General features: G+C 43.2%; 2 protein-coding genes across 3 annotated transcripts in view; one reads left to right on the top strand and one right to left on the bottom strand.

Moving 5' to 3' along the window:
- Positions 1–4,409: 4,409 nt before the first annotated feature.
- The window catches only part of rsph9 (radial spoke head component 9), a 33,098-nt gene continuing 10,520 nt past the window's right edge, over positions 4,410–26,987 (top strand). The window contains exons 1-5 of one of the 2 annotated variants that reach the window (XM_024000022.2): positions 4,414–4,755; positions 4,952–5,120; positions 5,324–5,453; positions 5,781–5,927; positions 9,828–10,159. In XM_024000022.2, coding sequence (XP_023855790.1) covers positions 4,529–4,755; positions 4,952–5,120; positions 5,324–5,453; positions 5,781–5,927; positions 9,828–9,988 — 834 coding nt within the window. In that variant the 5' untranslated portion in view covers positions 4,414–4,528 and the 3' untranslated portion in view covers positions 9,989–10,159. Of the gene's footprint in view, positions 4,756–4,951; positions 5,121–5,323; positions 5,454–5,780; positions 5,928–9,827; positions 10,160–26,987 lie in introns of those variants that run through there. The other variant, XM_070446577.1, reaches the window with a different exon arrangement.
- Positions 10,255–17,972, bottom strand: LOC111972911 (large ribosomal subunit protein mL66-like). Its single transcript, XM_024000023.1, is given in 7 exon segments — positions 10,255–10,973; positions 11,116–11,188; positions 11,280–11,403; positions 11,590–11,694; positions 11,980–12,011; positions 17,790–17,837; positions 17,840–17,972. Coding segments are annotated over 7 exon segments (624 nt in total). The 5' UTR covers positions 17,937–17,972; the 3' UTR covers positions 10,255–10,828.

Here is a 26,987-nt window from a genome sequence, read left to right as displayed (position 1 = left end):
TTATCAGGTTTGTTTGGTGTTGTTTGTTGGACTGAGATTTTCAGTTGCACAAGAATTGAAAACATTTTCCCTCATTATGTTAAGGTTGTGTGTGTGTGTGTGTGTTGGTGAATGAGAAAGGGAGAGTGTGGGTGAGTGGGTAATAAATAGTAGATTTCATCAGAATGGATTACTGGTGTTAGCCTGTACCGCCTTGGAGTGTGGTTGGGTAATTGGATAGCTGAACACCCAGAAGGCAATTAAAGAGCCATTGAGACTACAGGCAATAATTTGCTTCAGCAACTCATAATAGCAAATGTGCTAACTACCATTCAGATCTCTGCCTGTTTATGACACTCACACACGAGAAGAAACATGAGTTTTGGGACAGTGAGAGAGCTTGTGGGGGCTCTAATTGCTTGCAGGTCATCTGCAAGCTCTACGGATGAATTGGGAAAGAGATGTATGTGAGAGTGGACGTCTGTTGTCTGGTGTGTGTCTTTCCCCCTTGGAGAGGTGTTGGAATTGGTGTTATACTCTACTGGCTCTCAAGTCAAAATTCAACGTTCATCCATGTTTCTCAACGTCAAAGTGTTTAAGGTTAAGTTAAGGCATTAATTCCAAATTCTTAAGGTTAGACATTAACTCTGAATGGTTCAGGTTTGGGATAGGCTTAAAACAAAAATATAAAAACCAACTTTCTATCGCTGGATTCACACTCGCAACCTTTGGAATCAGAGGCCGGCGCTTACACCCATCCACCATCACGGCCCACAACCAAWACCTACTTGAAGGTAACATCGCTCACTCTTGCCCTAGTGGCCAGTTTCCACCTCATCTCCTGACGTTCTCAGACATGGATCGATGTCAGATACTGACTTGTATCACAGGTGACCTTGCTGGTTATGCTTGATATGTGTGTTTGTAGGTGCATGTTGTGCGTGTGTGTGTGTGTGTGTGTGTGTGTGAGATAGTCGGCATTGCTGGTGAGCAGAGAGAAAAGCACCAGTTGTTTGCCAGCTCAGTAGAGCAGAAGTAATCTGGAGTTAGGAGCAAAGGAGCAAAGGAGCCTGGGAACCTGCCTACTCCAGACCCAGCAGTCAAGAAGCAGTCCAAACATCACAGTGAGGCCTGACCAGCGGTCAGACTGCAAACACAGTGCCTCGGTTCTGACAGTAGGGTTTGGGCTGCAGCAGAAGGAGTGTGTGAAAGTGTGAATATGTCAATGTGAGAATTCTTTTCAAAAGTTTTTCAATCAATTTAGCTGATCATACTGAAGTGGGATATGGACCAATGCAGAGTCAAAAGACTCTTACACCCACACACAATCTCTTTGGTAATGAAGGAGAGGAAGCCATTGATTTAGAATATTGAGACACAGCCCATGTTGCTGTGTTTAATCTGTAGGTGTCGGGCAAGGCCGTATCATTCACCATGTAAAGGGGATCACAGAGCATTTGAGACTGGGCTACAGTCCTAGTCTGGATCAAGACATTTATCCACTGCTAATCCAGATTTACTGCTGCAAGGAGTGTGTACGCAAGTACGTGCAAGTGTGTGTACATTCGCACATGTGCTTATGTGTGAGAGACCCATCGAACCCAGGGCCCTCACCACATTCTTGGCATTGTGTATTTGTGCTTCATTACACCCCAGACACTTCTTTATTAAGTAATCTCTCTCCCTCTTTCTCTTTTCTTGCTGTTTCTGTCTTCTCTCAGCTCAGGGCAAAGAACTTACCCATGGCCTATCGCAAGATAGTCTCTCGAGCCAGACGGCTTTCTTCCGCAATCTTTGAATGCTTCGTTGCCTATAGGCTTATGTTTCTCCAAGGTCGGGGATATGGGAGAGTAATTGCAAGATGGAGGGTTGATGTGTGTTGAATGAGTATAAACCATGTTAGTTCCATGGGGGGATCACTCTTCCTTCATGTCACCGCAATGATCGATGGWTCTGACCTCTGACCCTGTGAGTTTGTATCTAAACTTAGTTCCAACCAATCAGGCGATCGCGTGGCCCAATGCCAACCAATCAGATGCTACAGAGGCATCGTATTCTACACCATTCCCACCTTTTGTCCCTCAGGATTAGTTCCTTGGCAACGCTGGTTGCCTGGGAGGTGAGGTTCCCAGAGGAGTGGGACCACAGCCCACCAACACCAAGATCAGGGAGGTGGGGGCAATGTTTCATTTAGCAGACACTTAGCAGACACTTTTATACAAAGCAACTTACAGAATTTGTTTTATGTATGGCTAGCCTCGGGAATCAAACATTCAATCCTGGCATTGCACGTGCCATGCTCTACCAACTGAGCCATAGGGAGTTTTCGTTAGTGTGTTTGGGTATGACTGTGTGTGAGCACCTGCTCATCTGCATGTACAGTATGCAGAATGTGAAGCTGCACCTGTGTATATATTTGTGTAAGTTTGTGTGAGAGTGTGTGTGCACATGCACGGCTGTTCTGTGGGGACAAAAGGAAAAGGGAAAGTCACCCCACTCGGTCTCTTTGTGTTCTCTGGCTGCGGTCGGGGCCAGGGGGAGGACAAGGAATGGGGTGAGGGAGGGAGGATGAGGGAGGGGGCTGAAGTCTCCAGTCTCCACCGAGGCGGTAGCATGTGATTCCGGCCTGCCAGGTCCTTTTGTTCAGCAATTACACCAAACGCACAGATCCCTGGAAACGGTAAGGTTCTGGTGGCCCGCGGAAGGCATGGGAACAGCCAGCCAGGAAAGAAGGGGAAGCGAATACAGAGCAAGATTTAKGAGAACAGGGTTACCTACTAAGCCTTAACAACTGCTTCAGAGTCAGTTCTGCTGCTCGGCTTGTGATGGTAAAGGTTAGGAGAGAAGTAGGGAGGGCTGAGCCTAAATCAGTATTGAAAGAAAGAATCAAGTGATTTAAGGGGGCATGTTCAGCAGGAATGAGAAGATGGCGTTCTTGTTTTTAAGAGAGACAGTGTTTCAATCTAATCTCTGCTATCAGGGGCATGTACCCCTGCTACCCAAGGGGGCCGCTGTTGTAGCACTGTTCCCACAGAGTTGCCAGATGTGTTGAACATTAACATTCACCAAGACAGAACAGTCTGAAGTTACAGTGCTGCAACATCCCACAGTGCTACAACTTCAAATGATTTGAGTGTCTATTTCCTCCCTCTATCATCCGTCCCACATTCTTCATGTTTCCTGCTACTCCTGCTTTCTCTCCATATAGTATCTCTCTCTTCTCCTTCTTTATCCCCACTCTTCAACCCCTATCCCTCTCTTCCCATCTCTTCCCATCTCCTCCCTAATACCTCTCTTCTTCCTTTCTGTTACATCCTCTCTGCTCTCTTTCCGGTCCCAAATGCACCTCGTGAGATCTCAGACAGACTCGGGTGAGAGGATGAGAAGCTGTCTTGAGCTGGTAAGTTATGATGAGTTAGGGTCATAGGAGTGCTCTAACTCATGAAGGCCCTCTCAGCTCCTGTGCTGCTGTTATGGCTTGTGGATCTAAAGACATCTGTATAAGAAAGTGTACCTTTGGCATTGAGAATTCCCCATCTCCCATTATAAAGTTACGATGGTGGGAAAATATGGCAATCCAATAATATATATAAAATGCGGGCTATATACACACACTTATTTATGTACATGACATGAATCTTATATAAGTACGTAAGTACACAGATCGAGGGACATGAACCCATTGATGCACGCTCACACATAAACACACACAGTAACATTAATGACCCCCTGTCCCATGTGCTCAAGATTCACAGTGGTATAATCTCAGTTCCTATATCCATAAAGTCCTATCCTCCTTTGTGTCACGCTGTAGTTAGTGGGATCTGAGCATGCATTCTGCCAGCTGTGCACTGGGTCTAACGTCTCTCTCTCTTTTTCTCAATTAAATGTAAGCACTTTATTGGCATGGGAAACATATGTTTACATTGCCAAAGCAAGTGAAATAGATAATAAACAAAAGGGAATTAAACAATAAAAAAATGCACAGTAAACATTACACTCACACGTTCCAAAATAATAAAGACATCTCACTTTTCCCCTCTCACTGTCACTCAATCCACAGCTAAATGGGTGAGAAACAACTCATACTGACAGATCCATTAATCAGAAAGCATTGGGAAACCTCACAAGAGCTCAGAAGAACAGGTTTCTGGCTGTGACTTGAAGGAAAGGSCTTGGAAATCTCCCCATTCTTTACTCTAAACACTGAAATATCTGAAGTAGCTAAGACTGTAAATGAGAAAAATATGAGATGAGGATAGGTAGCCTAACTGACAAGTACGTGGCAGATTGTTGCTGAATTAGAGCCAAGTGTTGAAGATCAGATCGAGAATTGAACTAATTCAATCTCCAGCTAATTTGTGCAGCTCAACTGCTTTGTAGACCGGGAGCAATCCGCAGTTGCTATGACTACACGTAACTAAGGAGATTTGTTGACATTGGCAACCGGACGTTCTTGGCAGCTGTCCCCCACGTAACCTAGTTACCAAACATTTTGCCTTTTTATAGAAAGTATTTACTTTTCATTGAGACACGCTTTATACATGCAATGGACTCCAATACCTTATACTACTCCTTGGACCTCGTTTCTGGTAGCGGTTTAACTTTGAGCAGTGAGCAAAAAGCTGCCCTGCAGACTTCCCTGGTCATTCTGAAGAGGAACAACAAATTCAATCGTGTCCTGTTTTGGGGCAAGATTCTGGGCATAAAGGGTGACTATTTCATTGCACAAGGGGTTTCAGAAGATGAGATGACGGATAAAAATAGCCTTTACAGGTAAGAGGTGCAAAGGAAATAGTTTTAGAGCCTCAAATCTATTTTACTACAGGCATATTATTATAGCTAGCTTGCATTTTGTTGTTGTCACTTGTGGCTTTGGAGTTGTGAACCATTCTCCTATTCAATATGTTCTCTCTCTATGTGTGTATGTGTGCCCTCTTGCACATGTGTTTGTGTCCTTTCCCTACTCCAGTTTCAACTGTGTGGACTGGCACTTGCTTCCCCCTGCCACTGAGGCAATGCTAGCGGAAGTGTCTGCTGCAGCAAAGGGTCGCTTCGTGGGAGACCCCTCACATGAGTATGAGCACACCGAGATACGGCGGCAAGGGGAGGGGGACGAGGCTGTGGAGGAGGAAGTCATGGTGGGGACAAGTGTGACGAATTATATTGTTTAATGTTGAGCTAATGGTGTTTTGCTTATTAATAAGTGTCAGTGATTAATGTACAGTGACTAGATTCATATGACCGTCGTGACTGTGTGTGGTATTATTGCAGAAGAGTGATGACTAGTTTGTTTGGGTGTTGTGACAGATGTTTGGTAATGGTTGTTTGGTTTGTGTTGCAGATTAAGGTGAAAGAGGAGAAGAGGCTGGCCTCCACTGTCCACACCATTGATAAGGAGGTGTCTGTGGTCCCACGCGGTGCCTTCATCAAGAGTCCCCATGGCCTGGTGCAGACCAACCGCAGCTTTGAGGGTRAAGCTACTTTTCAAAGTTATTAATGAAATGGATGGCTCCACGTAGAGTGTGGTGTTTCCCAGTTGAGAATGTGGTCTGACTGTGGAGAGATGGGACACAGCTGTGTGTGTTACTGGCTCGAGAGGATGACTCAGCTGTGTAGTTTTTAGCTCAGAGTGTGTTGGAAGTTGGAACCAGAATCCAGACCATCATTTATCTCACACTGCACATTGTGCATCTATAGTGTACACACATGTTTTAGTGCGTTTTCTTTTTCATACACAGACAGAATCATATCATACTATCAGTTACTGAGTGAGTCTGTGTGTTCTGTCTATTCTGTAGGTCTGTCCTCATTGGAGGCGGGTAAACTCAGCTACTTCCTGCACTTCACTGAGCCGCAGAAACTGAAGAAGAAATCCATCCTGGAGATGGCTGACCTCAACCGCTCCATCGACTTCCTGGATCCTTTGAGTGAGGATATCCCCAAAGGTAACAGAGTTCCAAATCTCTCACTACACCACTCCTTTACAGTCATCCTACCGTTCCCCCCATGGGTGGGGTTTCCTTCCCACATGTTGTCTTYAGAAATAGAACAAGTTCCTTGGGAGACAAAAATGTAATACGAAAATGAGATTACTAATGTTTGGCATGCTCTGATTTTTTATTTWTTTATTTTACCAGGTAAGTTGACTGAGAACACATTCTCATTTACAGAAATGACCTGGGGAATAGTCCAATGGTCACGCTCTATTATACTAAACTAGCCTTTTAATTGGCGCTAATGATCATTTAGGTTGGCAGTTGAGAGCCCAGTTTATCAAGGCATCCTCCTCTGCAGGGCCGGCTCTAGCCTTTTGGGGGACCTAAGCGGGATTTGGTTGGGGGGGGCCCACCTCGCTGCAAAACATTTTAGTGGCCCCCCTCTTGACGATGGAGAGACACATTTTAGTTTTAAAGTTAATTTCTTGTAATTCTACACATTTTGCTATGGGGTGGAGAGAAAACAGCAATTTTATAACACATTTCATGCAATTCTACTTGTTTTGCCATGGGGCAGAGATTTTTCTTTGCAGTTTTACAGCAAATTTCCTTCAAATTCTACCCATTTTGCCATGGGATGGAGATGAGATGTTTCAGTTTTAAAGCACATTTCCTGCAATTCTACACATTTGGTAATAACTTATGCCATGTTAATATGATATCTGAGTGAGAATGATTTTGCTAGTCAATGGGGTTCTCCTGAAGGTCAGGKCCSCTGGGCACGTGCCCTGTGTGCCCGGTCCATATTCGGCCATGGTTTTATTTCTACAGGTAAGTCAATTAAGAACAAATTCTTACTTACAATGATGATTTGTCAAACACATCAATAAACAACAATTACACTATACATATCTATATACACATCAATTACACCATACATAAGAAAGCAAACACAAAATACGAAAAGAAAAACACAATCATATGAAACAAATACATTCTTCAGTAAAAAGGCACTCTAACATCCATCTGAATTGCCTTAGAGGCACCAAATCCAACAACTTTAAAGGACTTCTGGAGATAATTTCACATTATAGGTGCCAAAAAAATGAATGCAGATTTACCTAACTTGTGGAGATTGAAGGGAAMTCCAGGGTAAGCCATCCCCGATGGGTATTTGGGTATTTGTTCACTCAGGTTCCCTTTATCTAATATTAGGTTTTGGTTTCAAGATCTGATAACATTCAGTATCAAAAATATGCAAAAGTAGAGAAAAGTAGAAAGGGCGCAAATACTTTTTCACAGCACTGTATTTATAAGAGGGGCACCATCCAAAGTATGTATGCATACAGTACCAGTCAAAAGTTTGGACACATCTACTCATTCAAGGGTTTTTCTTTAGTTTTACTATTTTATACATTGTAGAATAATAGTGAAGACATCAAAACTATGAAATAACACATATGGAATCATGTAGTAAGCAAAAAACTGTTAAAATCTAAATATATTTTATATTTGAGATTCTTCAAATAGCCACCCTTTGCCTTGATGACAGCTTTACACACTCTTGGCATTCTCTCAACCAGCTTCATGAGGTAGTTGCCTGGAATGCATTTCAATTAACAGGTGTGCCTTATTAAATTTCTTTCTTTCTGAATGCATTTGAGCCAATAAGTTGTGTTGTGGTATACAGAAGACAGCCCTATTTGGCAAAAAATCAAGTCCATATTATGTCAAGAACAGCTCAAATAAGCAAAGAGAAACGACAGTCCATCATTACTTGAAGACATGAAGGTCAGTCAATCTGGATAATTTCAAGAACTTTGAAAGTTTCTTCAAGTGCAGTCCCAAAAACCATGAGAGCTATGAGCTATGATGAAACTGGCTCTCATGAGGACCGCCACAGGAAAGGAAGACAGAGTTACCTCTGCTGCAGAGGATAAGTTCACTAGTTAACTGCATCACAGATCGCAGCCCAAATGAATGCTTCAGAGTTCAAGTAACAGACACATCTCAACATCAACTGTTCAGAGGAGACTGCGTGAATCAGGCCTTCATGGTATAATTGCTGCAAAGAAACCACCACTAAAGGACACCAATAAGAAGAAGAAACATTAGATCGGTGGAAATCTGTCCTTTGGTCTGATAAGTCCAAATTTGAGATTTTTGGTTCCAACCGCCGCATCTTTGTGAGACACAGAGTATGGCACACTTAATCAGCAAGGCTACCACAGCATTCTGCAGCGATACACCATCCCATCTGGTTTGCGCTTAGTGGGACTATCATTTGTTTTTCAATATGACAATGACCCCAAACACACCTCCAGGCTGTGTAAGGGCTATTTGACCAAGAAGGAGAGTGATGGTGCTGCATCAGATCACCCGACCTCAACCCAATTGAGATGGTTTGGGATGAGTTGGACCGCAGAGTGAATGAAAAGCAGCCAACAAGTGCTCAGCATATGGGAACTCCTTCAAGACTGTTGGAAAATCATTCCTCATGAAGCTGGTTGAGAGAACGCCAAGAGTGTGCAAAAGTGTCTTATGGCTTAAATCTTTTTTTTTATACCCATTTCCTCCCCTTCATCTACACCGATTTGAGTGGATTTAACAAGTGACAACAATAACGGATCATAGATTTCCCCTGGTCAGTCTGTCAGTTTATATCTGGATGATATCAAACTGTAGTTTGTCTAGACAGACATGTATCACAATTTGTTTGTGGTGTGGGTGCTGTGGAAAAGTGATAGAGGCTCACACAGCAGTATCTGTCTAAAACATCACAGCTGTTCATTTAAAAGGGATGAGCATCTCTGCGGTGTGTGAATGTGTGTGCCTGCGCGTGAAGCTTTCCCAAACCAGCTTACATTACACAGCTGTCCCAGTGACAGCATCATCCTCACTGAGAACTTAAGGGCCAGGCCTCAAGCCTTTGCTGAAGGGAGCGAGAGACCCAGACTAAAGACAGTTTAAGGACAAAATGATGGATCTCCACCGAAAGTGCTTTCCTCTGGTATCTCTGAGTGAAGCTACCCCTCTCACCACAGCGATCCTCCAGACTTGCCTGGAAGTATGTGGCAACAGTTGCTGTTATCGACTTCTGATTTATGCCAATACCCCTTCCATGCCTGTTCTCCCATTGGGTTCCTCCCTACGCCACGTGTGAGTTTGAAACCGCCAGTGTGTTTCAGTGGAAAGTACACTTATCTGGACACCATCACTGAACAGCTTCCCAAATCACATCAACCTGGCAAGAGTGTCTTTGGGTCATGGAAGATGAATCTCTCCCCATAGACAAAGAGCATTGTCAAACACCTCCCAATAGACCCTATTTCTGGAATCTCTGTTTCTAGATATCTCTTGCAAAAGGTTTCAATTAATTTCCCACCCCATAGCATTGTGAAACTGAAATATGAGAGAAAAACAGTATAAAAAAAACTGACACAATTTACTGGAATCGCTGTTCCTAGATAGCTCTGGCACAAGGTTTCATTTCATGTTTAATGCTTTGATAATTGGGAGGTTACAGATTAATTAATTATTTCCAAGGCAGAAGTCCTGGAGCCTCCTGATTAATGGTGCAGKGAATCTGCGGTGAGAGAATTCTGCTAGGCTCCCATTCAGCATGAACAGTGTTCTCTGGCTATGGGTGATGGCCATGAGCAGACAGCTGCTCCGCCAGGCCACCCTGATATTTAGAGTCAGGGAAAGGACTTWGTAAACCCTTCTAAATTATTGAGCTATCAGCCAACTGTTACCTTTTTGCTGTGTAGACTTCTTTACATAGGGAAGAGTGGATTCAATGAATGAGGGAGTAATGTGAGACCTGTACATGGTCTCTGTTTATGAAAGGTCATGGACGAGCAGCAGTTTGTGTGATAATCTTCATAACCCATATACTTGTGTGTATAGGGTCGTGGAGCTTGCAGTTTGAGCGTGGCAGCACAGTGTGTGTGATCCGTAGCATGCTGTGGCTGGGCCTGACCTCGTTCCACGTACCCATGACCCCCCAGCACGGATACATCTACATGGGCGACGGACTGAAGAACTTGGACCTGCCCTTCATGCTTTAAAGAGCCAGTGAGATCCAGAGCTGGAGCCAACACCTACCACTTATCTAAACTGAGAATCATCATAAACCTCTCATCTGAGCAAGCAGTGTTCTATCCCCACCCAAAACAGTTCTATTTATGCAAGAGATGTTTCTTTACTGTTATTTAAAGTAAATAAACAAACTAAAATCATTAATTATTTGTGATTTACCTCCACATGCACTTAGTTCATTTCTGTCAATAGGCCCAGTAARTGCTTACTTCCACACTCATGCAAACACACATGGTGGAGGGAGAAAAAGCAGATCCGTTTTATTTGCACATCTGGGTTGTCTTGAAGTACAACATCCCACCTACATCAAAACAGTGCAATACTGACCCAATTGATCTTACAGCAAGGGCTCTATTCAATCTGTATTGCTGAAGCGTTACAGATTCCGCAATAGAAATKTAAAGGTAATGCCCGATTGAGCTGACATATGCAGCGGTTACCGTGAATGCAGTCTCTGGTAAAGCTGGAACATTGCCTTTAAAATGTCAATCACGCTGTAGAGCTGAACTGCCGCGATGCGGATTGAATAGAGCCCCTAAATGTGGAGTTTAATAGTTTTGTTTCAGGGCATCTTCAAAAAGGTCAAATTACAGAATGGGTTTCCAATGGGCGATGTCCACCAATAGATAAATAGGCTGGACAAATACAGATGCTCCCCCAGCTTTTCCAATGGCTAGTTCTCAAAGTCAATGGAGCTCCAAATGGGCCAGGAGTACTACAAGGAAGGACGTCCAATAGAACTGTTGTACCCCATCTCTGTCCCGCCCACACTGACTCCTGCTGCTGTGAGTTGACATGCCCCCAGGTCATCAATGTTTCAGGTAGAGGATTTTTTTGCCGTACTGTACGTTGTTTCTGAGAGCTGGGTGGCCGACTGAGATGCGGTTTTTACACCACTTCAGCCCCGTCCTATAGATGGGCTTCACTGAATCAATGGACCAGCGAGTCAGATATCTGTGATGCAACAACACAGGTGTGAGTTAGTCAGAGAGAGGATGCACAAGAGTTAGTTGAAAGGTAATGTAATGAGAGGTCTAACAAGAAACAATACAGGTGTGAGAGGGTAGATACTGATGGGGTCAAACACACTCGTTACCTGTTGAGCTGTGGCTTGGGCTTCTTTGGGATGTGACCCTCTGGTAGTGTTGGTTTGTGATCTGGGAGCAGACCTGGAGTAGAAAAGAGAGAGTACTTTTACCACTTTGAAGATAATACATTTCACAATAGTTGTGCATCCAGAGCAGACACACAGCATCGTACCTGCTCTGTGAGCCATCTGCACACAGATGGCGATCTTGCGGTGCTCCTGGGCACAGAGACCAGTGACTCTACGAGGCAGCATTCCTCCATCAGACCTGATGAACTGACTGAGCAACAGGACATCCTAACAAATACAAACACAGGGAATTACTGTACGTCTGCGCTGATAGAACAGGCACACATATTGACATAAAATGCATGAGACATGGCAGATGTGAGTGTGGACCAGCACTGTTCATCTCACTCTGTTATTCTGGCAGAACAGTCGAGAGGCAGTAAGTATGCAGTCAGGTATCACTGAAACACTTACTGTGTAGTTGTATTTGTTCTGCAGGTTCCATCGATAGATGGGGCACTGGGCTGTGGCGTTGGGTGGCTGTGTTCTGCTTGGGGTATCCTCAGTTGTTCCCTCAATCTGAGAAAATAATGCAATGCTGGTCAATTAATAAATAAGCACAGCACAAATACTTCCATCAATCTACTGTAAATGTCACATTTACTAGCCATCTAGATAAGTGTTCATACTTAACACAATGGTATAGAGCTTGTATTATACTTTATATCCTGAAGTGTGTGGATACTGTATTGACTAGTATTGACTCAAATGCAGTAATCCACAACATAGCTAAAGTAAGAGAACACATCGCCACTCAAACAGTGTACAATGATGAACCAACAGGTTAGCAAGCTTGTCACTTACTATTGTTGTTTTGCCTTCTTTCTTTTCCATGACTGTTAACACAAACAACATAGTCAATGTCAAAGTTAGTATAGCTACAATCCAGGACATGTCAGTCAAGCAGTGTTTCATAACAAACCGGTGTTGTGCCGAAAAGCTTCCCCCTGTCGTGCTTTTCCCTATTATGGCTTTTTCTACATAAAAAAAAAAAAATCTGTTTTAGTTAAGAATGTAGATACAGTAGTAATAATAAAATTATAATAATTCCAAAAATTTGTACTCTGGGCGAAAAATAAAGTTCAAATATGTAAGTCAACATGAGTGCAGAGGAAATGGGGCAAACTAGATCCCAACTATCTCGGCCATATACGATTCGAGGTCTCGAAGGGAAAAGCGCGGACTTGGAAGATGACAAGGGGGTAATCTTCCCTAAAATAAGCGTGGAACACCAGAGGCCTCAGAGGAGACTCGTCGGAACCCTCATAAAATAAAAATCAGCAGCCTCCAGAACCACCACACCGGCAAGTWAAAAAAAATGTTATTTTACCTTTATTTAACCAGGTAGGCTGGTTGAGAACAAGCTCTCATTTACAACTGCGACCTGGCCAAGATAAAGCAAAGCAGTGCGACACAAACATCACAGAGTTACACATGGAATAAACAAGCGTACAGTCAATAACGCAATAGAAAAAAAGAAAGTCTATATACAGTGTGTGCAAATGGCGTGAGGAGGTAAGGCAATAAATAGGCCATAGTAGCGAAGTAATTACAATTGAGCGGATTAACACTGTAGTGATAGATGAGCAGATGATGATGTGCAAGTAGTGATACTGGTGTGCAAAAGAGCAGAAAAGTAAATAAAAACAATATGGGGATAGTGGTAGATTGGGTGGACTATTTATGGGTGGAATATTTACAGATGGACTATGTACAGCTGCAGCGATCGGTTAGTGCTCAGATAGCTGATGTTTAAAGTTAGTGAGGGAAATGTAAGTCTCCAGCTTCAGCGATTTTTGCAATTGTTCCAGTCACTGGCAGCAGAGAACTGGAAGGAAGGCGCCAAAGGAGGTGCTGGGCTTTGGGGTTGACCAGTGAGATATACCTGCTGGAGCGCGTGCTACGGGTGGGTTTGTTATCGTGACCAGTGAGCTGAGGTAAGGCGGAGCTTTACCTAGCATAGACTTATAGATGACCTGGAGCCAGTGGGTCTGGCGACGAATATGTAGCGAGGGCCAGCCGACTAGAGCATACAGGTCGCAGTGGTGGGTGGTATAAGGGGTTTTGGTAACAAAATGGATGGCACTGTGATAGAACTGGATGCAGTCTGAGTAGAGTATTGGAAGCTATTTTGTAGATGACCGAATTCGAGGATCGGTAGGATAGTCAGTTTTACTTCGGTAAGTTTGCGGCGTGAGTGAAGGAGGCTTTGTTGCGAAATAGAAAGCCGATTCTAGATTTGATTTTGGATTTGAGAATGTTTGATATGAGTCTGGAAGGGGAGTTTACAGTCTAGCCAGACACCTAGGTATTTGTAGTTGTGCAGCCTCCACAACCACCACACCAGCGGCCTCCACACCAGCGGCCTCCACCACACCAGCAGCAGCTACTGATATAAACAAATGTATGTATGTAATCTTGTCAGGTTGATCATTTGTATTGCTCAGTACACCTTCAGGTACATTTCCAGGTGTTGCAGAGGCTTGGGGAGGAAAATATGTTTATGTGCTGTTGTCTAGAATCGGCCCATATAAACATTTTATCATGATCAACAGAACTGGTCCAAATATGGAGTTGGAAAGTGAGGTAAGACTGTGTTGCACATACAGTATATGTAAACACTGTATGTGTGTGATTAATCTGTGATTTATGAGGAAAACCTAAATTGTTGTTTTTCCAGTAACAGATTTACCTTCATAGTCTTTTTTTCTGTCACCATCAATGCCTACATGTTCCATCTGGTGCGGAATTTTAAAAAGGCAGTCAAACCGAGCAAGCTTTCTACAATGACACCTTTAAAATGACTGGCATTTGGGGAGCAAGAAATCAAAACTTAAGTTGGTTGGATTATTCTCAAAATATTATATGTTATATTGACAGATTTTGAACTCAAGCAACTATCCTTGCCGGTTTTAAATTTCAGATTGATCCAATGATGTACAAGTACATTATTGGCATCATCAATGAACACAACCACTGGACTGTGACGGTAAGAGCCGCTAAGGCAGTACTAAGAAATACATAATACAGAATATACATGTGAACACATACAGTGTGTAATATGTGTGCATGTAATTGTGTGTGTGTCTGTCTAAACTTGAAAGGTTATACTGCCATCCCAAAAGAGGGCTCTGTTCCTGGTTTTCAACTCATCGCCTATTGAAACACCTGTAGGATATCGATCTGTTTGCACTTCCTACGGCTTCCACTAGATGTCAACAGTCTGTAGAACCTTGTCTGATGCCTCTACTGTGAAGGGGTCCGAATGAGAGGGGAATTAGTCAGGTCCGCCATGACCTGACCATGCTTTCACCATGCGCGTTCACATGAGAGGGAGCTCTGTTCATCGCTCATCTGAAGTCAATGTAATTCTCCGGTTGGAACGTTATTCAAGATTTATGTAAAAACATTCTAAAGATTGATTCAAATCATCGTTTGACATGTTTCTACGGACTGTTGCGGAACTTTTGGACATTTCGTCAGCTTTTAGTGAACGCGCTTCCTGACGTTGGATTTGTTTACCAAACACGCTAACGAAAATAGCTATTTGGACATAAATGGACATAACCGAACCAAACTAACATTTCTTGTGGAACTGGGAGTCCTGGGAGTGCATTCCGACGAAGATCAGCAAAGGTAAGTGAAGATTTATAATGCTTTTTATGAGTTTTGTTGACTGCACAATTTGGCGGGTAAACTGTATGGCTTGCTTTTGTGCTGAACGCTGTTTTCAGATGATTGAATATTGTGTTTTGCCGTAAAGCTTTTTGAAATCTGACACAGCGGTTGCATTAAGAACAAGTGTATCTTTAATCCTATGTAAACATGTATCTTTTCATCAAAGTTTATGATGAGTATTTCTGTTATTTGACGTGCTCTTGCAATTTCTCCGATATTTTGGAGGCATTTCTGAACATGGCGCCAATGTAAACGGAGATTTTGGATATAAATATTTACTTTATCGAACAAAACATACATGTATTGTGTAACATGAAGTCCTATGAGTGTCATCTGATGAAGATCAAAGGTTAGTGATTCTTTTTGTCTCCTCTATTTATGCTTTTTGTGACTCCTCTCTTTGGCTGGAAAAATGGCTGTGTTTTTCTGTGGCTATGTACTGACCTATCATAATCGTTTGGTGTGCTTTCGTCGTAAAGCCTTTTTGAAATCTGACACGTTGGCTGGATTCACAACAAGTGTAGCTTTAATTTGGTGTATTGCATGTGTGATTTCATGAGAGTTAAAATTTTATAGTAATTTATTTGAATTTGGCGCTCTACATTTTCACTGGATGTCGCTAGCGTCCCACATATCCTAGAGAGGTTAAAGCTTGGTCGCAAATGAGTCTTCCAAATGGACAATGACCCCAAGCATACTTGCAAAGTTGTGGCAAAATGGCTTAAGGACAACAAAGTCAAGGTATTGGGAGTGGCCATCACAAAGCCCTGACCTCAATCCTATAGAAAATTTGTGGGCAGAACTAAAAAAGCGTGTGCGAGCGAGGCGGCCTACAAACCTGACTCAGTTACACCAGCTCTGTCAGGAGGAATGGGCCAAAATTCACCCAACCTATTGTGGGGAGCTTGTGGAAGGCTACCCAAAACGTTTGACCCAAGTTAAACTATTTAAAGACAATGCCAATCAAATACTAATTGAGTGTATGTAAACTTCTGACCCACTGGGAATGTGATGAAAGAAATAAAAGCTGAAATAAATCACTCTATTATTCTGACATTTCACATTCTTAAAATAAAGTGGTGATCCTAACTGACCTACGACAGGGAATTTTTACTAGGATTAAAATGTCAGGCATTGTGAAAAACTGAGTTTAAATGTATTTGGCTAAGGTATATGTAAACTTCTGACTTCAACTGTAAGTAATGCACAATTAACCTACTGAAAGTATACTGACTAAAGGCAAAACAGAACTGTCAAATTATATTATAGCTGTGTCGTTGTATACTTGCAAATTATAATCTTAAATGTAACAAWTTTGTTGGGGAAAACTGAAATGCCCATCACATTTTTCTGAATGTATTCTGAAGGAGGAGTCGATTGTCTTTTCAAATACGGACAAAGACGTTAATATCATGAGAGAAGAAATARCAGTCACTCTCCTCCAAAACACAGGTATTTCCATTTCTAATTTAATTGTAGATGAAAAAAAAAAACATTTATATGGATCTTTCAAGGCCATCTTTCATCCAACTTCTGAATAGATGGCCACTTAAACACATGTCTTTAAATAATTGTGTTACAAGAAACCTATACTATACCCTTGTTCCCTGTTCGCTCTGAAAAAATACATGTAAAGATGTATAGACTACTTGACATTATGTTTTGCTAGATGACCTGAGCCAACTGTGCCACTTCTGTGGGGAGATGGACAATAATGAGGCACATTTTTACGAGTACGAATTTGTATAAGCAGTAATATTTCGAGGTAGCATCATCCACTTTGTCTGATAATGAAATAATTGTAATTCAAGAAATGTATTTCATGTTTTAAATACACTGCTCAAAAAAATAAAGGGAACACTTAAACAACACAATGTAACTCCAAGTCAATCACACTTCTGTGAAATCAAACTGTCCACTTAGGAAGCAACACTGATTGACAATAAATTTCACATGCTGTTGTGCAAATGGAATAGACAAAAGGTGGAAATTATAGGCAATTAGCAAGACACCCCCAATAAAGGAGTGGTTCTGCAGGTGGTGACCACAGACCACTTCTCAGTTCCTATGCTTCCTGGCTGATGTTTTGGTCACTTTTGAATGCTGGCRGTGCTYTCACTCTAGTGGTAGCATGAGACGGAGTCTACAACCCACACAAGTGGCTCAGGTAGTGYAGYTCATCCAGGATGGCACATCAATGCGWGCTGTGGCAARAAGGTTTGCTGTGTCTGTCAGCGTAGTGTCCAGAGCATGGAGGCGCTACCAGGAGACAGGCCAGTACATCAGGAGACGTGGAGGAGGCCGTAGGAGGGCAACAACCCAGCAGCAGGACCGCTACCTCCGCCTTTGTGCAAGGAGGAGCACTGCCAGAGCCCTGCAAAATGACCTCCAGCAGGCCACAAATGTGCATGTGTCTGCTTTCAGAACAACTACTACTCAAATAAGACATTGTAGAGATGACGAATTTTGGCAAAGAGATTTATTTATAGACTAATACACTTGAAACAAATAGCCAAACCGAAAACTGCAGACAKTACAAGTGCCTCCCCGCGATCAAACCGACATAAAAAAAAAAATGAAACGCAGCCTAACATGAACAGAAATCTCAACTAGCAAGCATGTCACAGCGATGAAGAATTGAGTGCGTACGCGTTCAGCGAAGGGGGAGATTTTGGCAGGGGGGAGCATTTCGGCACAACACCGACAAGCTAGTTTAGATGATATACTGCTAGTTCATGCAACTGCAACATGGTCGTTCAAATGATCTAACTTATTATCAACTAACACAATTATGCCTTTAACCTTTGATGCCTTAAATAATCATTAGCGAAGGGCAAAGATAACTAAATGGGTGCGCTATTTTAGCTAGCTACAATTTCCAACGCTAGCAGAGTGAACTGTCATATGGCTACAACAGGATTCAACAAGAAACTCACTGTGTCGAATTCCTCTGCTTTGAATATTTCCAAAAACCGAGAGCATCTTGTTTTCCTCTGAAAGGCACTCATATTGCTGCTGCTGGCCACACATTTAAACCCAGAAAGAGAGGTCCATATGTACCCAAGCACACAGCGCGCTGCCATCTTGGAATGTTGACCTTTTTCTTCTTCTCTGCTATAATGGCGTTTGCAGAAATGCAACGTGCATGCCGCCACCTACTGTACGAGTAGTGAACAGGAAGGAAACAAAATGCGRAAAAACCCCGACGAAAGAGGATTGCGGTCAGAGTGCAGTATAACTGCACTATGCGGCAAATACTGCGTCGGAAAAAACACCGTTTTTTTATTGCAGTAATTTTGCAATGTAACTGGAATTAGAGTGCAGTATAACCACAGTTCAACTGCAGTACACTGCAGTTATTCTGCARTTACTGCATCCAAAATACCACAGTCRACTGCAGTTACTTCATTTTTACTGCACTTTCAAAACGGCAATCTTTTTTTGTAAGGGAATGGAAAATAGATCAATCAAAAACCTATCCCATTCCTTCAGTCACATTCCATTCAAGATAACATCCCACAGGCTCAAGGGCCTGGGAGGGGCAAACATCTTCTGACAGTATTCCCTGCAATGTTTCAGCTGKTACCCATCTAGCACATTTGGAAGTTGTGGGAACGTATGTTTTTGGTTTCACATTGGTTGTGGAAACGAAGCCATACTTTTCCTGACCGGTAACACTGAAAATGTTTTAAACATTCGGAGAACACAAGTGAAAATGTTGCCTGTTCTGGTAATGTTTATTTTTAGTTTGCAGGGATGTTCTTAAAACGTTTTACTCTGGTTCCTATCCTGGGAGGTTCCCAGAATGTAGTAAAAAAAATGACATTAAATAGAACCACATGGGAACTTGTGTGGAATGTTCTGTGGAAATACTGAAATTACCACAGACAAACATTGTTTCTTAACGTTCTTGGAACAATTTGAGAACATAACTTTAAATAGAACCATACGTTTTTATTTATTTTTATTTAACCTTTATTTAACTAGGCAAGTCAGTTAAGATTTTTTTTATTTTTACAATGACAGCCTACCAAAAGGCAAAAGGCTTCCTGTGGAACGGGGGCTGGGATAAAACTAAAATATAGGACAAAACACACATCACGACAAGAGAGACACCACAACACTACATAAAGAGAGACCTAAGACAACAACATAGCATGGCAGCAACACATGACAACACAACATGGTAGCAAAAACACATGACAACAACATGGTAGCAACACAACATCACAGCAGCACAACATGGTAGCAGCACAAAACATGGTACAAACATTATTTGGCACAGACAACAGCACAAAGGCAAGAAGGTATAGACAACAATTCATCACGTGAAGCAGCCACAACTGTCAGTAAGAGTGTCCATGGTTGAATCTTTGAATGAAGAGATGGAGATAGAACTGTCCAGTTTGAGCGAACTGAAAAGAGGAGCGACCCAGGGATGTGTGTGCTTTGGGGACCTTTAACAGAATGTGACTGGCAGAACGGGTGTTGTATGTGAAGGATGAGGGCTGCAGTAGGTATCTCAGATAAGGGGGAGTGAGACCTAAGAGGGTTTTATAAATAAGCATCAACCAGTGGGTCTTGCGACGGGTATACAGAGATGACCAGTTAACAGAGGAGTATTGAGTGCAGTGATGTGTCCTATAAGGAGCATTTGTGGAAAATCTGATGGCCAAATGGTAAAGAGCATCTAGCTGCTCGAGAGCACCCTTACCTGCCGATCTATAAATTACATCTCCGTAGTCTAGCATGGTTAGGATGGTCATCTGAATCAGGGTTAGTTTGGCAGCTGGGGTGAAAGACGAGCGATTACAATAGAGGAAACCATGTCTAGATTTAACCTTAGCCTGCAATTTTGATATGTGCTTAGAGAAGGACAGTGTACCATCTAGCCATAGTCCCAAGTACTTGYATGAGGTGACTACCTAAAGCTCTAAACCCTCAGAGGTAGTAATCACACTGGCGGGAAAAGGGGCATTCTTCTTACCAAACSACATGACCTTTGTTTTAGAGGTTTTCAGAGCAAGGTTAAGGGCAGAGACACGAAGAAAGCTTTGTTGTAGAGCGTTTAACACAAAATCTGGGGAGAGGCCAGAGACACCAATAATCCTTAGCCGGCACACAAGAATGGTATGGTCTACCATATCAAAAGTTTTGGCCAAATAAAAATAGCAGCACAACATTGCTCAGAATCAAGGGCAATGGTGACATCATTTAGGACCTTTAAGGTTGCAGTGACACATCCATAACCTGAGCGGAAACCAGATTGCATACCAGAGAGAATACTATAGACATCAATAAAACCAGTTAGTTGATTATTGACAGGTTTTTCCAACACTTTTGATAAACATGGCAAAATAGAAATAGGCCTAGAAAAGTTAGGATCAGCCTGATCTCCCCCTTGAAATAAAGGCTGCCTTCCAAGCAATGGGAACCTCTCCGGAGAGGAAAGACAGGTTAAAAAGGTCAGATAGGCTTGGCGATGATAGGTGCTGCAACCTTAAAGAAGAAAGGATCTAAACCATCTGACTCAGATGATCTTTTGGGGTGAAGTTTAAGGAGCTCCTTTAACACCTCGGACTCAGTGACTGCCTGCAGGAAGAAACTTTGTAGCTGGTCAGGGGAAAAAGATGGAGGAGCATCAGGGATAGTCGCATTAGAAGGGGTGGGAGATGAGGAAATGTTGGACGAGTGGCTGAGTCAAATAGSCCTCCTGACTTAATGGTGGTGATTAAAAAGTGAACCTGTAAGAAACGTTATGCTGACGTACTGAAATTCCCACAGAATAACATTGATTTCTTAGCATTCTCTGAACTATCTGAAAACATTCCCAAAGCCAAACCAGTTGTTGAACATTCCTAGAACATTACCAAAATTGAAAGTAATGAAATACCAAGAAAATATATATTTATCTAGTTCATTAAATGTGCTCAGAATAATCCAAAGCCAAGCGACCATCCTGCACCATTCGCAGAAAGTTGTGGGAAGGTAGTATGAAAAATACAGTAACCATAGAACAACCATGCTCTCACCAAGCTCTAAGAAAATTTGGTTCGCAGAACATTATGTGCTAGCTAGTTAGTTCCTGATGACCCCAAAACCTTTCAGCCAATGACACAATTACGTAAAACATTTTTGACTTCGTTTGTTTGGGCAGTACAATTAATCACATGAGCAATAAACGCCACAAAATCCACCTTCTTCACAATCAATGTATCAGTTTCCCTCAACTGCTGAATACCCGCTTGAATCTCCACAGGCTGCAGTGTATCCACTGTCATAGCTTCCTCAGCTCCACTTTCTCCAACTATTTCCTGCACATCCATGTAGAAGACMTACTGGACAGCCTGAACCTTAACCCATTCATTTATGGTAATGCTAAACATATACCGTCTATTCACAAATGTGTCTGCCGAACAGGGAAAATGCATTTACTCTCCGACGCTGCCCTGAAGTTCTGTCTAAACATCAATATGCCTCTCTTGCGATGCAGTTTTGGAAACATTTGGAACTTTCATATCGACAAGAAATAATTTTCAAAAAACTAAAAAGTTAAATTACTACACACCATTATAGGGTTAGGGTTCCTACACAGCCATATGTCCATGTTACAGCGCTTGTATACAGAGAGAGGTGACCACTTTATCTAATTAGCTATCTCTAGCATTTCCAAACACCTGTGTGTAACGAAAGAAGGATGCCAGTGTCACGGTCATCTTGACGTGAATGAGTGGACCAAGGCGCAGCGTGATATGAATACATCTTCTTTTTATTAGACGAAGACGTAACACGAAACACTTATACAAAACAACAAACGACCGTGAAGCTACAAACGCAAGTGCACACACAAACTACTTACGTTCAACATAGACAATTACCCACAAATGCATGATGCCTATGGCTGCCTTAAATATGGCTCCCAATCAGAGACAAATTAATGACATCTGTCTCTGATTGAGAACCATTCAGGCAACCATAGACACAGCTAGACACCTACACTCAAACACAAACCCATCTACTCTACTTAACCCCCTAAACCATACAACCACCCTAGACAATACAAAAACACATACATTTCCCATGTCACACCCTGACCTAACTAAAATAATAAAGAAAACAAAGAATACTAAGGCCAGGGCGTGACAGCCAGAAATGTGTGGTAACTAAAAAATATTGTTGGCTGCAATTAAAACTGGTTAAAACAGTATACTAAGTGTATATTTTAAATTTGTTAAATTATTTTGATGAGATATGAAAGGTAAGGGCTTTTTGTTTCTTCAACCGTATCACAATTGAGAATTGATTCATGTTTAGGTGGAATATTTGGCTGTTTTGGCTGCCAGTCAGTTTACTTTTGAGCATAGCATATAAGAGTTGTGTAATCAATCTTGTCTGTACGTGAGTAAAATAACTTAATCATAATCTTTATGAAGACACATTTATTGCTAACTGGACGTTGCTTCACTTTACAAGCCACATGAGAGAGAGATGCTTTCCTAATGAACCCTTACATTCCCACAGGCCCTCATTAGCATATGGCCAAACAGGATGAAATATGCAAATAACACCACATCCCCTCTTTTAAGAGAACAAATGGTAGACTGCCTTTGTCTCAACAGACCTCAAGGGATTATTCTGCCCTTATGTCGGTAGGTCTGTTCCTGCCTAGTTCTTCTGGAACATTTCAACATAGTCATGAACATAAAATATTTTCTGTAAACTTTAACAAAAAATCCATCTCTCATTTCTTTTAACACAAATCTACCCCGCAGGTAAGTTCGAACTGTAACAAAGTTGTCAAGTGACTGCTGTTGTTTTGTGTATTTATATTTTTGGAGCTCAGTCTTTTGTTCTTGTTTGCTCTGACCCATAAGTCCAGTCTTTGAGGTTTAACTATTGCTCGCCCGGACCTTGTTCTGGGTGTAGCAGGTACATCCAAGATTACCTTGGGTGCTGGTTGTTCTGGCAATGAGGTGTGTCGGAGTGGTGAAGACACGTGAATCTTCTCCTGCCTAGCGTTGTTGTTCTCAGGTCCATCCATAGGGATGAGGTGCTACATGTTCCCTCAGCACTGTTCCTCTGACTTTTGAGTCAGTCACCCACACCTGTTTTCCAGGTGGAAGTCTGCTGATGTCACTGACTCTGTGACGCTTGTTGAAGCATTTGTAACGCTTCTCATGGGCTGAAGGAGTGGACCAAAGCGCAGCGTGGTACGTGTTCATGATATTTATTAAATTGAACACTGAAACAAAATTAACCAAGAGAAAAACGAACAGTTCCGTAAGGTCACTACAACTATACAGAAAACAACTACCCACAAAACACAGGTGGGAAAAGGCTACCTAAGTAAGGTTCTCAATCAGAGACAATGATAGACAGCTGCCTCTGATTGAGAACCACACCCGGGCAAACACATAGAAATAGAAAACATAGAACAAAAACATAGAATGCCCACCCCAACTCCTGACCAACCAAAATAGAGACATAAAAAGGATCTTTAAGGTCAGGGCGTGACGGCATTGCTGATCCGCACTCCTTCTCTCCTTTTCCTTTGAGCTGATCGCAGCTGTATTTGGGAATGATGGGTCTAGCAGCGATGGGAGTGTTGGCACTGTGGTACGAAGCTGTCGTCCCATCAGCAGTTGTGCCAGGCTGAAGCCATTCTAGAGGGGAGTTGACCGATAGGCCAGCAAAGCAAGGTAAGAGTCAGCTACTTTCTTGAAGAGGATCTTCACTGTCTGAACGTGGCGTTCCGCCTCTCTGTTGCTTTGCGGGAACTTTGGACTGCTGGTGACATTGCAAAATCCATACTCTGCAGCGAAGTCAGGAAGAGGTCTGTAAGGGCAAAATTAGTATGAGCATTAATTTAAGGTTTATATAAATGATAGATGTGTACAATCCCTTTACTCTGGTTGTGTAAGTTGTTGGATTCGCATAAACTCTGTACTCTGAAACTTACATAGCCGGAACGAGGTGTCTCTGTCCCGAACAAGGTGTCTGAATCTCTGTTCTAAGAACAAACAGTTCTCAGTACTCGCATGAGACAGTTGTGGTGGATTATGGAAATGTAACAAGGTTGGGCTATATAAGGCAAGCCCCAGCTCATAACCATTGGGCTCTCAACGAGTCACCTACGGGTGGGTTGTTGACCAGCTCCATTATTGCAATAAATAATCGATATCAAATAAAGATTGATTGTTTGAAGAAATGACAAAGTCTCTCTCACTTGATTAGATATTCCATGACAGGTCTTCCAGAGAACTGAGGCCCATTGTCTGTAACCAGGACCTCAGGTACCCCATGGCGGGCAAAGATGAACTTCAGATGAACTACAACGTCCGCAGACTTTGTTAGTAACAGGTTTGCCTTTTTCCATATATCTTGAGAAGTTGTCCACCACTAGCAGGTAGGGCCTTTCTTTTCCAGGTCCTCTCAGGAAGTTGTGATGGTATGACTGGTTCTGTGTGGTTTGTGCACTCTTCAATGCATGTCCTGCAGTTAAGCACAAGTTCATTCAGTTTCTGGCTAAGTCCAGGCCAGCACACAGCCTGTTGTGCGCGTTCTCTGCACTTGACCACAACTTTATGACCCTTGTGCAGCTTAGTGAGGATATCATTTCATAAGGCTGATGGAATGACAAGCATTGTTCCTTTCAACAGAAGACCGTTGTGCACTGTGAGAAAATCGCGTTCTGGCCAGTACAGTTTCAGTGGTCCTTCACATCCTGAACTCAGACCATCCTTCCTGACACATTGTTATGACTTTTGAGCACACACTGTCAGCTTTGAGTTGCTCTCTCAGATTGCCCATGTAGGAAACAATCACTGGAAGCTGTTCCATGATGGCTCCTTTTCTGCAGCAGTAGCTTTGGCTTTGACTGGCGCATGTGACAACGTGTTTGTCGTCCACAGACTCTTTTCAGGGACATGAGCAATCGTGTAGGAGTATCTCATGAGTCTCATCCTGAAGCGTTGGATACGTGGGGGAAGGTTGTCCAAGGATTGGTTCCCCAGAGGCTCAGGAGCGGGTTGTGACCAGTTTCCAGCTGAAAGTGTTGACCAATGAGAAAGTCTCTGAATCTTTCACATGCCCATGTCAGCCCCAGAGCTTATTATTCCATTTGAGCTTATCTCTGCTTGGTTGGTGTGAGAGACCGGGAAGCGTAGGCAACGGGTTTCAATTCTTTACTTCTTCTGCAGCAGCAGTCCTCCGAGTCGGTAGGAAGACACATCGGCTGACACCTTGATCTCTTTGTTTGGGTCGTACGTATAGCATGGGTGTGGATGTCAGATCCTCCTTCAGCTCTTTGAAGGCTCTAACTTTTTTTTATTTGAGATTAGGTCTCTGAGAGGTTTGTCCTTTTCTGATAATTGAGGGATGAACTTTCCCAGTTGGTTCACCAGTCATAGAAAACTCTGCAGCTCACTGACATTGGATGGCTCTGCCATCTCCTTGACAGCCTCTGTCTTTGTCGGGTCAAGCTGTACTCCCTTGTCCAAGATAATGTCGCCCAGGAACTTCACTTCCTCCTTTGACCAGTCACATTTATCCATGTTCAGAGTTAAGCCAGCTTTTTCCATCTTCTGCAATGCGGCATGAAGTCTTGCATCATGCTCCTCCTGTGTTTGGCCCCAGACCAACACATCACCCATGTGACAGACCACACCTTCCAAGACTTCAGTGACCTCTGTCACCATTCTGTTCTGGAAGTGTTCAGGTGATGAAAACATGCCAAAAAGAAGAACGGTTGAAGTAGTAACGTCCAAAAGCTGTGATGAAGGTTGTTAGCTTAACCGACTCCTTGGCTAGCGGGATCTGCCAGAAGCCCATGTTCGTATCTCTACACACTCACTCATTGWGACTGGTGTAATAGACACATATCCACACMWCCCCGTTCTTCTTTGGGACAACCACCATGCCGGCGCAMCAGTCCGTGGGCTCCTCCACTCTGGTGACAACCTTGAACCCTTGCATGCGCTCTAGCTCTTTATTGACTTTGGCAGCAATGTCAGAGGAATCCGTCGTGGAGTGTGGAGTGAGTAGGGCTCTACGCTTGTCACGTTTCTGACCTGTTTTTCCTTTTTCTTGTATTTATTTGGTTGGTCAGGGCGTGAGTTGGGGTGGGCTATCTATGTGTGATTTTCTATGTTGGGGTTTTGTGTTCGGCCTGGTATGATTCTCAATCAGAGGCAGCTGTCAATCGTTGTCCCTGATTGAGATTCATACTAAGGCAGCCAGGGTTTCACGTGTGTTTTGTGGGTGTTTGTATCTCGTGTCAGTGTTCGTGCCACACGGGACTGTTTTCGGTTTGGTCACGTTTGTTGTTTTTGTATTTGTAAGTGTTCAGTTTACGTTCATTAAATAATGACCACTTTCCACTCTGCGTGTTGGTCCGATCCATGCTCCTCCTCGTCTGAGGAGGAGAACGACTATGACGACCGTTACAGAAACACCCACCAAAAAAGGATCAAGCAGCGTGGGAACAGACAGCAGCAGAGACCGAGGACACAGGACTCGTGGACTTGGGAGGAGATCCTGGACGGCAAAGGACCCTGGGCTCAACCAGGGGAATATCGCCGTCCCAAGACGGAGTTGGAGGCAGCGAAGGCAGAGAGGCACTGGTATGAGGAGGCAGCGCGGTGACGCGGTTGGGAGCCCGAGAGTCAGACCCAAAGATTTCTTGGGGGGGGGGGCACACGCGGAGTGTGGCAAAGCCGGGTAGGATACCTGAGCCAACTCCCCGTGCTCACCGTGGAGTGAGAGGGCGTCGTACTGGTCAGACACCGTGTTATGCGGTGAAGCGCACGGTGTCCCCAGTACGCGTGCTTAGTCCAGTGCGGGCTATTCCACCTTGCCGCACTGGCCGGGCTAGGTTGGGCATCGAGCCGGGTGTCATGAAGCCGACCCAACGCATCTGGCCTCCAGTGCGTCTCCTCGGGCCGGCGTACATGGCACCAGCCTTACAAGGGGTGTCCCCGGTTCGCCAGCATAGCCCAGTGCGGGTTTTTCCACCTCGCCGCACTGGCACACCCCAACTCACGCCCTGACCAACTAAATAAATACAAGAAAAAGGAAAAACAGGTCAGGAACGTGACATAACCCCCCCCTTAAGGTGGGAACTCGGGCACACCAGC

This window comes from Salvelinus sp. IW2-2015, linkage group LG14 (genome assembly GCF_002910315.2).
Source record: "Salvelinus sp. IW2-2015 linkage group LG14, ASM291031v2, whole genome shotgun sequence".
Taxonomy (NCBI): domain Eukaryota; kingdom Metazoa; phylum Chordata; class Actinopteri; order Salmoniformes; family Salmonidae; genus Salvelinus; species Salvelinus sp. IW2-2015.
This window is presented reverse-complemented; position numbering and strand designations above follow the sequence as displayed.